General features: G+C 39.9%; 1 protein-coding gene across 1 annotated transcript; it reads right to left on the reverse strand.

Annotated features, from left to right (window-relative positions):
* Positions 1-1,890: 1,890 nt before the first annotated feature.
* On the reverse strand, positions 1,891-12,594 carry slc1a1 (solute carrier family 1 member 1). Its single transcript, XM_076143823.1, has 12 exons — positions 12,495-12,594; positions 9,903-10,043; positions 8,548-8,640; positions 8,356-8,470; positions 7,731-7,773; positions 7,482-7,577; positions 6,045-6,229; positions 5,176-5,283; positions 3,952-4,074; positions 3,657-3,851; positions 3,197-3,331; positions 1,891-2,177 (listed from the first exon to the last, which is right to left on the reverse strand). Exons 1-12 carry the CDS (start codon positions 12,592-12,594, stop codon positions 1,937-1,939), a joined length of 1,575 nt encoding a protein of 524 aa, XP_075999938.1. The 3' UTR covers positions 1,891-1,936.
* Positions 12,595-13,059: the final 465 nt, after the last annotated feature.

A 13,059-nucleotide genomic window follows, 5' to 3' on the forward strand; every position in this document is an offset into this window, starting at 1 on the left:
CTGTGAGAAGGGATTTTCATAGCAGCCCCCAAAAATACCTACTGACAACTGCAGGGCTCTGTAGGACACACATAGTCCCGTAGCCATATCCTAATGGAAATGTGTCTAGAAACCCCAAAATGTGATGTAATTATACCCTCAGGTCAAAATTGGATAACATTTCACATTATGTATTTTAGTTGACAAATACAGAAATATGGTACCCTGAAGAAAAAACCCTTAACTTTACTGATCCCTTGACTGACTTGACATCGTAGCCCCAAAACACACAAAATACAGAGGAAGTTGTTTGTTCTGGGTTGTAATTACTATCTTAGCCCATAGGAGGTGCTGGCATGATGTTTCACTTGTTGAGTAGCTTTGCAGCAATTGAAAGCAAAATCGAATTAAACAATTTTTTTAAATAAATCCTAATAATTTAAAGATGGTTGATTCTATGACTTGCAGTATGTTTCACCTGCAAACTTCTATACAACAGTTAGCCAATGAAAACCAGGTTACAGATCATTTCATCATCAACATTTTACTCTTGCAAGGATAAAACCATTGAACAAAAACGCAGATTCAAAGCAATTTAATCACCAAAGACTAGGGCCCCATTAAAATACTGTATGGTTTCTGTATCTGGATGCATTTTCCGGATAACATTCAATGTTGATGGGTTGCATTTTCACCTTGCTGATTGGTTATTAGTCGGTGGATTGTTAGATGATTTGTGCTTCCGCCCTGCTGTGTAGACAATTTTAATCCAGTTCTTAATGGAACTTGTTTCTTCAGCTACCGATTCAAAATAACTTAATTAATGTGAACAAACTGGAAGACAAACTATTATGAACTTGTGGATGAGCCACATTGTGTATGAACAGGAAGCATGCTTTTACAACTTAATACGCATTTTCTTCTTATCTGGATAATGTAACTGGATACAGGTTGCATTTTAATGCAAGGTGTAAATGCAGCTTATAAGTATTTTGATATTTTTATAGGCTAGCTAGTTTTCCAGGATACTGACTACAAATTGCAGTTGCAATGCTGATGTGGATGAAAGAAATCGGTGTTAAACTACTGCAACTATTTGTACATTGCAGCCATAGCCAGCACCTGGTTTGCAGAAATGGGGAACAAATTTACCAAAAAAAGGTATTTCAACAACATTAGTCGTCCTGTCTGAAAAAATCACAATTTTATATGCTATATAAGGCTTAAAATTCTCAATCACTCTTTGTTTGTGATTTGGTTCTAGACATTACATTTCACAGTGTTCAGTGACTTCATAAGCCTTTTGTTCATCTTCCCCAGTCTCTGTAAAGATGTCTTTGTACAGCATTTCTATAACATATTGCTTCATGCAGCTCTGTGAAAAACGTTTTTTATGTTTGGCACAGAATATACAATAAAATATACAAATAGATAAACAAGCAATGCATTATGGGACATTGCAATCTGAAAGCAGCCACAGACAGAAAATGGATGGTTTGCACAATTTAGGAACTATCCCATGATCAAGGAACAAATCAAATATGAATGAAAGAGTAAAATACGGAATTCTGTGTTATTAATATTCTATTACTTCATGCTATTTTGTTAAAAAAAATCATACCCACAGCTCAGTCAGGTGACACACTTCTATAAGATTGTCCTCAAAATATGCAGTGACAAGATGAAAGAAAACACCACCAAACTTTGGTTCCAAAGAAAACCGTGTTTGCTTAATCTCGGCACAATGTTAGTGTAAGAAGGAAGCACTTAAGCTAGTATTTTGAAGGATCATCTAAACTAATGATAAAGCACAAGAGACAGAACACAGGCTGCTATTGCTGATGTCTGAGATCTTGTTGAATGCTTTTTCTCTCCTGTAATGGCACTGACAATGGAAAGTTTTCCACTTTACATTTATAGCAGCATGGCACTTTCTTTACTCTTAACCAAACTGTGGCTAAAACTGAGATGTTTCAGTGAAGGAGATTGCATCTGTCTTGTCGACAGTGAAGCCTCCATTGACGTAGGACTTCTTCTCACAGTCATCATCATCCAAAGTGGCTTCCAGAGCAAAGGGGTTTGTGACGTCCGCCTCCGAGATAAGATCCATCCTCTCCAGCTCCCTCTTGGACAATTTTTGGACAATGCCAGCACCGTAAGCATCACCAAGAACGTTGATCATAGTACGGAACCGGTCCCTGAAACACAACCAACAAATTAATTCTACTGCATCATCCTGGTGGAGGTCAACATCCTGTTGCCATTACTCAAATTTGTGAAATCCTTGCCATCTTCTCTTTGAGACTTTCACGTGATGCTAAAGGAACTCTACTGGCTTGGCAGAATCGTTGAGCTGTATCATTTTTACAAGGTCAGCCGACGCTGCTTTGGGAAAGTCACAAAGAGCTGGGGAAAGCTGGTGACTTTCCTCTGGAGCAGTCTTCTAACAATACACTTCACTCAGCCTTTGACCAACTGATAAAAATTAATGGTCAGAACGTGTGTGCCAGCAAAGTTGTGTTATTCAGCTTTACAGATTGAGTTGTGCCACTCACAATATCAAATATAACCCCACCTGGGTTATGGGAAGACACTAAAGTGTGTAATGGCCCATTTCTATTGGCCTGGCATTCAAGCAAAACAAATTCCCAAGGACATGGGACATGTTGTTCCCAAGGCACCTTTACACCCAATACTGCTGATGGAGGTCCAGTTTGATAGAGAAGACTGATGTTACAGTTTACTCCATCAACAGTAAAAAAACAATCTGTTTTTGCAAAGGAACACTTCAACTCTTTGGAGACCCAATCCATCAGGACTAGTGTGTATTATTAATATGGATGGGCAGGTGGATAGGTTGGATACGGACAGAGACGATCTAGCAACACAACTGAAATTTGGAAGAAATGGCTGGACCCTCTGTTGTTTGCATTGTGGGAGGGTCCCTTCACATGTTTTGCTCCCCTTGAGTGTGCTGCAGTAACATGCCAAGATGTTGAGGAGGAAGATGGATGGATGACATTGGGTGATGCTTATTCAGCTGCTCCATCTTTATGATTGGACTGAAAAATGGCAAACTATTGGCTTTAAAGAAGTAGGCACTTAGGAAGTAAAGGCATTATCTGTTGTTTAAACAATTGTTGCTGTCAAAGCAATCCTCAAACTAATCATGTATTCTCAATAATTTAATATAACATAACATAAGGATAAAACTTACAACAGCCAATCCACTGCGACTATCAGTGTGACATCACTTGCTGGTAATCCAACAGCTGTTAAGACTATCACCATTGTGACGAGCCCAGCGTTCGGGACTCCTGCTGCCCCAATACTGGCCACTGTTGCTGTTATGCTGAAACAAAAGGACAGTTTGTCAAAACAGGCTTCACAGTCACATGATCAAAATAAATTTGTTACAAAAGTTACATTGGGGAAGTTTGTGGCTATCAAGATTTCAGCAAATCCAGAGAAAAACTATGAAAGGCAGGAATGTATTTTGTTTCTGTCAAAAAATGTCTTTCAATCGACTAGCTCTACATTAAGGAGTATTATCATTTATTTACACACTTGCTTCTCTTGTAAATTACCCCCACTGATCAATACTGGTAGCTTTAATGCTGTATAAACAAGTACAGATTATTTCCAGTCACATTGATGCCTCCAATAACTATACATACCTAATTGTAACAATCTGGCCCACATCCAGGGTGTAATTGTTCAGCTGTGCAATGAAGATGGCAGCTACTGCTTCATACAGTGCTGTACCATCCATGTTAATGGTGGCACCCACTGGGAGGACAAAGCGGGTGATCCTTTTGTCAATGCGATTGTTCTCCTCAGCACATCGAAAGGTAACAGGCAGCGTGGCAGAGCTGGAAGATATCACACGGGCTATTCAAATGGGCATTTGTATGTATATTAATATGTCCCTCTATATGTACATACAGGTGTGCAAGCTTAGAAAAGACTGACCTAGAGGAGATCATAAGTGCTGTCACCAAGGCCTGAGCCATTCCCAAGGTAAAGGTATACGGGTTCTTCCTCACAATGACAAAAAAGATCAGTGGCAGACACACGGTGGAGTGGATGGCCAGACTGTGGAGGAAGATTAGGAAAGACACATCATAAGTGGTGCACTATGTGCTCAACACTTTTCTGTTCCAAGCAGTGGTTACTGAAGGAGACAGAGAGAGAGGGTCACGTGTTTGTGAGGAGACCTGTTTCCCTTTCCCTGTCTCTCTCCCCCTGCCTCTGTCCCTCTTTCTCTCTCTGCCTCTCTCTACCCCCTCTGTCTCTGTCGGAGCGCATTTACCCATCCCATGTGTAATATCCAGAGTAAGAAGAGAAACACATCTCGATCCGATTAGTTACTTATCCACAAAGTTGAGTACAAAGATCAAACGACCTGTTGCCAAATAGCCGATATCTTTGGCTAGACAGCTATCAAAGACAACGGTTAACTTTAACGAATGGTACTTGGGACTGACAGAGGATTGACAGGACAAACATTGACATGACTTTATATCCCCGTCCTCCAGACACTCTCCTTGTTATTTGTGGCCTGTCACTGGCTGTGATTTTGATTGTTTCACGCTCTACTCATTACAATATGAATAAACTGCTAGTGGGGATTCAATGACATTGCAATATCACTGTCCATTTACTCTCTCGTATTCGGTATGGAATTAGTGTTGTCTTTTTGCGTGCAGACATACATGCACGACATTTCATCATATTACTTTCTATCATTAATCGTGACGTCGATTTTTACTATGCCCCAAAAATGTGCTTGCAACATTTTCCCACCCAGGTCAAATTTTAAACCAATGATAACCATTCAGTAGTAGCAAGGCCCTATTTTTTTGTAAAACAGTTATTTCACACTGTGCTCAAAAGAGTACAAGAATGTGTCTAAGCCTGCAATGGGATGTATCGTTACAGGATCCGTGCAAGCCTCGGAATAACCCTTTGACCTCATTGGTGTGGATTTACAATACAGTCTTAATGTGTGTCAGTTTGATTTAGAGGCGCGAGTAAAGCTTGCATTACAGCATCTGCAGGTTGAGCAGTTTTAAATGTCCTTGGCCCTTATCAGTGCCTGCACAGAGCTCAGCTTTTACAGTAGCCACTGGAGGGCGAATAGGCCCAAATATCAGACATAAATCTGAATGTCTGGAGAATAATAGGACATCTTACCCACTCAGCACCGTCACCATATAAAGACCCATCTTCCTGAAGATCTCCCAGTCTTCCACCTCAATGATTTTAGCCGCAATTAGGAACAGAATCCCCACTGGCATGTAGCTGGAAAACAGAAGCATTCAAACGGTGCACAGATGATATGTGAGAAAAGATAGTGACACGTACTGTTCTAGTTATCTCAGCTCCTTTCCTACACAACCATTCCTGAAATATAGTGAAAAGTGATCTATCTATGTAACACAATTAAATTCTAGTGAGATCCTTAAGATGCTAATGTCAAGTTGAATCTGTGGTAAATGTGTTCAAGATTATTCACAGGACATGTAGAATGTTTCCAATTGATGCATTAGGAGCCGACCACACACACATTGTCTAAACATTGTCTTAATTGGATCGCTCTTGATCTATTGTGGTGTTAGTGTTGAGTGAGTTTAGCCCCACTGATTTTTGTATCATGAGGTCCTGTGACTATGCCATATCCCAGTGGACAGTGTGAGGGAAGATGAGGCGATCAAACATGAATTTTGGCTTTGATATGATGAATGAAATCACATCACAGGTGTTGCCCAACTGTCCCTTCGGCACAGGCATCTTTGTAGGGGCTCTGCAATCCATTTTACTTAGACACTTTGGTCTCTGCAGAGTCACTTTTGGCTCCATTGCTGTTCAGTCAGTGGTTCTCTCTCTTAGACTATATACAACCCTGACGTAGCCTCTTTTGCTGAGTGGAAAATACTTCCTCAGATTTCATTGAAACATAAGGAAATGTAAGAAGAATATCCAGAGTAGAAAACATGAACACAAGATCATTGGTAAAACATCGATTTTTATCTCAAAGCTGATAATCAAGCTTTCATACATACCACATTATTATCTGGACAAGTTTCATGGTGGCTTCATTTAGGGCATCGAAAAACTCCAGGAGAATGCGTCCTTTTTCCCCCATCTTCCCAATGACGAGACCGAAAGCGACGCAGAACACAATAATGCCCAGAACATTGATTCCATCTGAATATGCCCCAACGATTTTATAGTCCTTGGTTATATTCTGCCAAGAGAGGAAACAAGGAGGTCATTAATTTATTTAGAGACTAAGGAAGCTGCTCTGATGATAAGCTGTGCAAATGCTTTCAATAGGATCACAGCTCAAGGACCAATGTACCTGATGGCATTATTGAGTCTTTTGATGTATAGGCTGCTCTCTTTTTTTTTCACACACATGAAACACATGACCTTGATTCCTCTTCCCTCTTGTGCGTACCTCCACCTCTCCAGGCTTTCTTCAACCTTCTCCTTATTCTCACCACAGATCACAATGTCATCCATGAACATCATAGTCCACAGAGACTCGTACCTGATCTCCTCTGTCAACCTGTCCATCGCTATTTCAAACAAGAAAGGGCTCAGAGCCGATCCTTGATGTAATCCCAGCTCCACCTTGAACCCCATCCATCACTGTTACACCACACAGCACCACTGTCACACTGCCTTGGTACATATCCTGCACCACTCCTGAGTACTTCTCTGCTCTGCTGACTTATAATACCACACAGCCTCTCGCCACCCTGTCATATGTTTTCTCTAAATCCACAAAGATACAATGCAACTCCTCTCCATCAACATTCTCATAGCAAACATCCCACTTGTAGTACTGTGATATTTCACTGCTGCTCACTAAACACCACTTCTCCTTTTAACCTTTCTTCCACTACTCTTTCTCATAACTTAATGCTGTGGCTGATCAACTTATTGATTAAACCTTGATTTTTATTTCAAAAATGTTACTTTTTCTGTATCCCATCCTACAATTTGTGTCAATTGTCACAATCTTTAACATGTAGATAAGTTTATCTTTGTTTATTGATACTCCTTAATGATATTCCTTCCTATTCCTGCTATGTTGGGCTGCAAAGGTTAAGCATGGCTTGCTCATTAAAAGCGCTTTATCTTGTAACTGGTGAACATAGGGGCCATTGTTGACTGTGATGGAGGTTGTCTGGGTTCAACTTTAGCTTTCCCTTTACAACCCTGTTTTATTGTACCTACTACCTTATATGTTTTCCTGTTTTTAGTGTTTTGCAACATCCTCCATAGGTGCACCAGGGAACAGAGGGCTGATAACAATCTACACCATTTGTGGGGCTGGTAAACTACTAACTTATGACCAAATGTGTGGGGAGCATTATCTGACTCTCAAGGGCCAATAGATTGTTCTAGAATTTGGATTCTTCTGCATATATTTTCTGTAATATCTTTCTTTCTTTCTTTCTTTCTTTCTTTCTTTCTTTCTTTCTACTTACCTCTACAGCTGCCATGAGAGTAGTTGTGAGAGGTGGGAGTGTGGTGGTGTTGCCCTGAAGTTTCGGTGGATCCAGCTCTTTGCGCTTGGTCTTGTACTGCAATGAAATTGATAACAATGATATTATAATGATATCATTTACATTAAAAAAAATTGATCTCACTGGGAACTGGTGTTGACGGTTAATGAAGTGCAGATTTGTCGTCATCGGGCTATTGAAAGAGAGAAACTAGATGTGCAAACATCTTACCTGTTGAAAACAAGCCTGCACCAGATTTTCAGGAAACATGTTTCTGTTGAATGAAACAGGAGATCAGAGGTATGCTATGTGCCTACTGTGGAGGTTCTTACCACGTACTTGGCAACAGAAAAGAAAGGTGAGTAGAATAGTAGAATAGAAGAGTACAGAATATTTTTTCTAGGTCTCTCAGTGCCTGATTCACCTATGCCTCATTAAAAAGATGAGATGTTTTGAAGTAAGGGTCTAACCTGAGGCCTAAACATGCCTTCCTGTATCCTCTCCTCTGTCAGACTCTGAACCATCCCCGTCCTTTTCTGCAGAAAATACTTTAGACTTTGTTTGTAGGCTGTTCTTAATAACCACCCTGTTTGATACTTTGACTGCTTTTAATTCTTCATTTCTCACAAGAATTTGAGGGGTCATAGCATAAGACCATTTAAAAATATTTGAATATCTAAAAAAAAATGTTTTACAAACTATAGTGGGATGCAAAAATCCCCACATGGAATCCTTCACCTTTCACAAAACTGCATCGCAGCATTTTTATAGCTGTCGTTTCATTTCATGTCACCTATGTTTTTCACTGCAATTTGTGAATAAAATGTCACCATGATGTCATAGGATGGTTGATCACCTGATAAGGTCCAGGATTGTATCCACGGTTGTGACGTTGGGCGTGGTCCCGGCCCTGTCAAGGTGATCTGCTGTCTGAGAGACTCCTGGTCTGATAGTCATCACCAAAATAATGCCTGAAAAAGATGACGGTATAACTTGTTTAATGTGTTTCATATCAGAGGAAAAACCGAGGGGAAATTTACAAACTCACCAAGAATGACAGCAATGATGGTGGTTGAGAAGTAATACACAACAGCTCGCAGACCAATTTTTCCTGATACCTCAGAGTCCAGAGCTGCAACCCCTATGGACAAATGATGTAAATGCTAATGTTAGTGCGCAGCAACTTAGTTAGACTTAGATGAATATAATTGTCATTCGAACTATACATATAGTGTACTTTTGAACGGAATTATGTTGCAATTGGCTCACCTGATAGTTATTTACAGCAGAATAAAACAAGACAATGAATAATGTAGATATAAATATATACTGTTCAGTTTGTGTGTGTGCAAATGTTCAAATGGGTATATAGAGTGTAAAGATGTTGAAGTTGCCCAGTCTTCCACATGGCCACGCCCCACAAGCCTTGAGTGTCAATTAAAATGCGAGACAGTTGGTACTCTGCAGGAAGCGAGGGACCAGGAAGTCCTTTCCTCCACAGCTCATTCCCCATTCGTCCCGCAAGCACTATAGTATGTGTATGTGGTGCTGCATAGCGACATTTCATAGGTACCACACACGGTGGGTCAAGTCAGGCAGACAGGTGTAAGACTAACATGGAAAATGTCTTTGTATTTGTAATGTACTTTACTCCTTAACTCGTGATTGTTCTGTAACTTGTGTTCGTAACCGTTTGTTCAACACCCCCCTTCCTGAATGTGATGTTATTGAAGTCATCTTACTTCCTGCTGTGCTGAGCAGCTGTGTGATTGCGTATCTGTCTTCTGCTAAGGAACCATTTTGCTGTGAAATCTGTGTATGTCATACTAGTCTTGTGTGGTGTCATTCAAATGGCTTCAGTGTGGCGGGTGACATTATCTCACTCATTATCTCACTCAAATTTGCCACAATGAAGTAAATACTGCATGTTTGTAGCTGAAGTCACTCACATATAGTTGTGTTGGTCATGGTACACTGTGGCACTGAGTGATGCTTTTCAGAAGGATTATTACGCATCTTTAATTATCAAGGCTATTTGAAGCTATCACCAGGATGAGGCTATCCGTGTACAGGAGCACATCATCTGTGATCGTTTCAACGTGATGACAGAAAATTTGATTATATAGCTGTGCAATATATTGTGCAACAGAACTGGTGGGCTGTAATAGTGCTCAGTGTCACAGAGAAAATGTGATAATAACATATATTGATATCATAATAATGTTGTCTATTGTATTTACAAATACAATATTGCAAATTGCCCCACTGATTCACATTGACTATACAAATTGTACAGACCAATATATTAATATATCTTTTAAATGGAATGGAGGGAATCATCACTTTGAGGCCGAATGAATTTCACTATTTAATTCATTTCTGCTGTTGGCATATTGGAGTTACCTGTTATCATGCTTGAAATGATAAGTGGAAGGATGACCAACTTGAGCATTCGCATTAGTAGCTCTCCTGGAAAGCCAAAGTACTGCTTGTGGAGGTGAGACAGGGATGCATATTCTCGAACGGCAACACCCAAGCTGATCCCTGCAAGGTGGTGAGAAACACTCAGTCAAATCTATGACGACGGAGCAAAATAAAACAAATTCATGTGCTTGGATGAAAGACTAAACAAGTGCAGTGTAGGTGCATACATGTATGTTTATCCAAATTTACAAAACTAACAGATGTGCAAAAAAGATACAGTTCAGAAATTCACAAAATAACTGTAACACTGTCACAGAATTTTATAAGTCCCATCACACACTGGCCTTTAATTTCCACCTATAAATGCCACATAGCTGCAGTGCTGCAGTTATGCTAATATCCTAATCATCTCACAGGCATAACGGAGCAGATTTTAAGGTGCTTGTTAATGACTGGGATAGAACAGAAAATTATAATGACATAATTACCCTGGCTCACTAAATCCTGATCCATACATCCATTGTTTTGTTGACTCTGCTTAGTGCTGAGTGCTGATAGGGATTTTAGGGAATGGCTGTGGGCAATATGAGTGAGTGTATGCATCATTTTAAAAAACATAGTCAAAGTGGTTAAAGTGGTTAAAACATTTGTTTGCAAACAATGTGGGCCCGAATGCCGTTTTGAGTATTAAAATGTTGTGGACTAATTGTACACTAAGTCGATGTGTGACAGTAATTTATGCATTAATCAGGGTCAAAAAACATTTATTGCTTTCACATACTTCTAGGTCTCCTGTAGGTCAAGTTAGCTCAGTTTGTAAGGTTGTACTCAAGTAAAATACTGAACTGGTATTCAAAGGCTTGAACAGCAAAACTACTTTGAAGTAGAGGGGTAATCATCACAGGTCATACCTCCACCAAGGCCCACCATCTTTCAATGATGAAATTTAAGTGTGCGCCACTGAGGGCGTGTCTGTGTGTGTGTGTGTGTGTGTGTGTGTGTGTGTTTGCATTCAAAGGTATATTATCCATGCCTGAGTTTGCACTGTACCCCACCAAACTAATTTTGATTCAGTTCTGTACAGTTCAAAAGCTAAAAGGCCAAAATATAAATATTAAAGTATGACAATCAGTCCAATCACTGCTGTTGTTGTTGTTGTTGTTTGCTGGAGTGATGGGTGAGATTTTGAAGCTGTCTTAGCTATCATATTTAGTTACTGTGGCTATGACGTTTTTTGAGCTCCAGGTGTGGAGGGCCCAGTAAAATAGGTTTTGTAACAATTGAAGGTTTTGTAACAATTGACCCCAAATTGTAGGTCTTTGTAGTCCTACATCAGCAGCATTGAATAAAGTAAAGCACCTATAAACATGAAAAATAACATAGAATTTGTGTTAACAGTTAAGGCAGCAGAACGACTCTCTCAATTCGCCGTCTCTGATAAATTACATCGCTGCAGTTTTAGATTGATCTAACCCTTAGATGATGACTAGCACACCTGATGCATTTCTTGTTCCTGTAGAAAGCTACAGTGTGTCTACTGTGTCGAACAATAATGACCTCTGTGTTTAATCGTATCAGTTTGGATATGAGAACAACTCTTAGTTTTTCTGTTTCTGCTGTATTGATGTTTTAGTAATTTTTTTATCTATCCTGATAGCGGTTCCTATCCCATCGTAGGTCGGATGATGCATTTTATTCTTGCGTCATGCCAAAACATCAACACCAAAAAACTACAGAAAATGCCCTAGAATTTAACGGAAAATATTCACGTGAAATTGCACATAACTACATAAAACAGTTTTTTTCCCCCATAGCAACATTTGTACAGCGACACAAAATATGATAAATTCCAGCTGTAGGCACATGATCGGCAATCAGACTCAAATGTATGACTTGTAAATGAATGACTGAATGGAATTGTGGCAGAATAAAGAATGGATACATTGGAAGTAATTAATTATCTTTATGAAATCTAGTCATGTTTGGTAAAATATAAATATAAAATAATAAAAATGTATATATTGTACTGTCTATTGTAATAAAAATACTGTCAATAATAATATTTTGATAGATTTTAAAGCCTTCCATTTGAAGCAGCTGCAGCAGCACCCTGTAGCCTAAATGATATGTGAATACTGCTGTGGTGCCCCCACACAGAGGCAGCGACAGAGAGCCAGTCAGCTCAGTCTGGTCACGTTTGACTGAGACACATACAGACAGAGGCGGAAGGCTGCTATTTGCCTCTGAAGGGCAGAGGCGGCACGCTGACACTGAGCAATCTTCTATTCCGTATCATGAAATATACGTGAAATCGATTGAATGTACCCAATCACATAAGCAGGTATACACAGTGTGAATTAGCGTAGAAGCTGCTGTTAAGTCAAGCAGAGATCACCTTATGCAAAACAGGTTGATTTATTTCAACCCTGTTATAGACATTACATTACAGACTGTGTGATAAAAAACAATACAAATGAGATCACATCCAAATAGCAAGGTAATGATAAAAAGTCATCATTTAAGGGGAAGGCATTTAATTCTCTCAGCATACATGAGCGGTCTTTCACATACCTAGCAGCACTGACAGAACCGTGGCAAGTAGAAGCCAATTCTTCTTCAGTAAGCCTTTCAAATTCATGCCTCGTCTCTCTTTGTTCCCCATCACATCCATGGTGTTTCTGCCTCTCCAAAGGGGGAAAACACAAAGGTTCTGTGGAGACACAAAAGACTCCTGCAGTTGGCTATCAGATGCAGACAAGGCAAAGGAGGATGGCGGTTGCTGTGTTGCAACAGCAAAAGATGCAGCCGTCAGACGCTGCTGATGGCCAGTGTTGCTGTGTGCGTATGTGTGTATGTGTGTGTGTGTGAGAGAGAGAGAGAGAGAGAGAGAGAGGGAGAAAAGGAGGGAGGGAGACACATGCCTCGAATGGTCGCCCACCCCCTCCTCCACCCTTCCCCCACACAAGGTGTCTTTGACATGTTCTTTTCATCAGAGTGAAATGACTGCTAAATTCAGGACGTTCCCTTTGTGGAACTAATTTTGAATTTCATGGTTTCTTCATGATCAGTTTCCTCAGTGAAGAGCACAAAATGATTCAGATTCAGATTAGTTTGGTTATATCTCTGCTATATAACT

This window comes from Genypterus blacodes, unplaced genomic scaffold (assembly GCF_046128005.1).
Source record: "Genypterus blacodes isolate CSIRO-AG114 ecotype Tasmania unplaced genomic scaffold, CSIRO-AGI_Gbla_v1 ptg000027l_1, whole genome shotgun sequence".
In the NCBI taxonomy this organism is placed as follows: domain Eukaryota; kingdom Metazoa; phylum Chordata; class Actinopteri; order Ophidiiformes; family Ophidiidae; genus Genypterus; species Genypterus blacodes.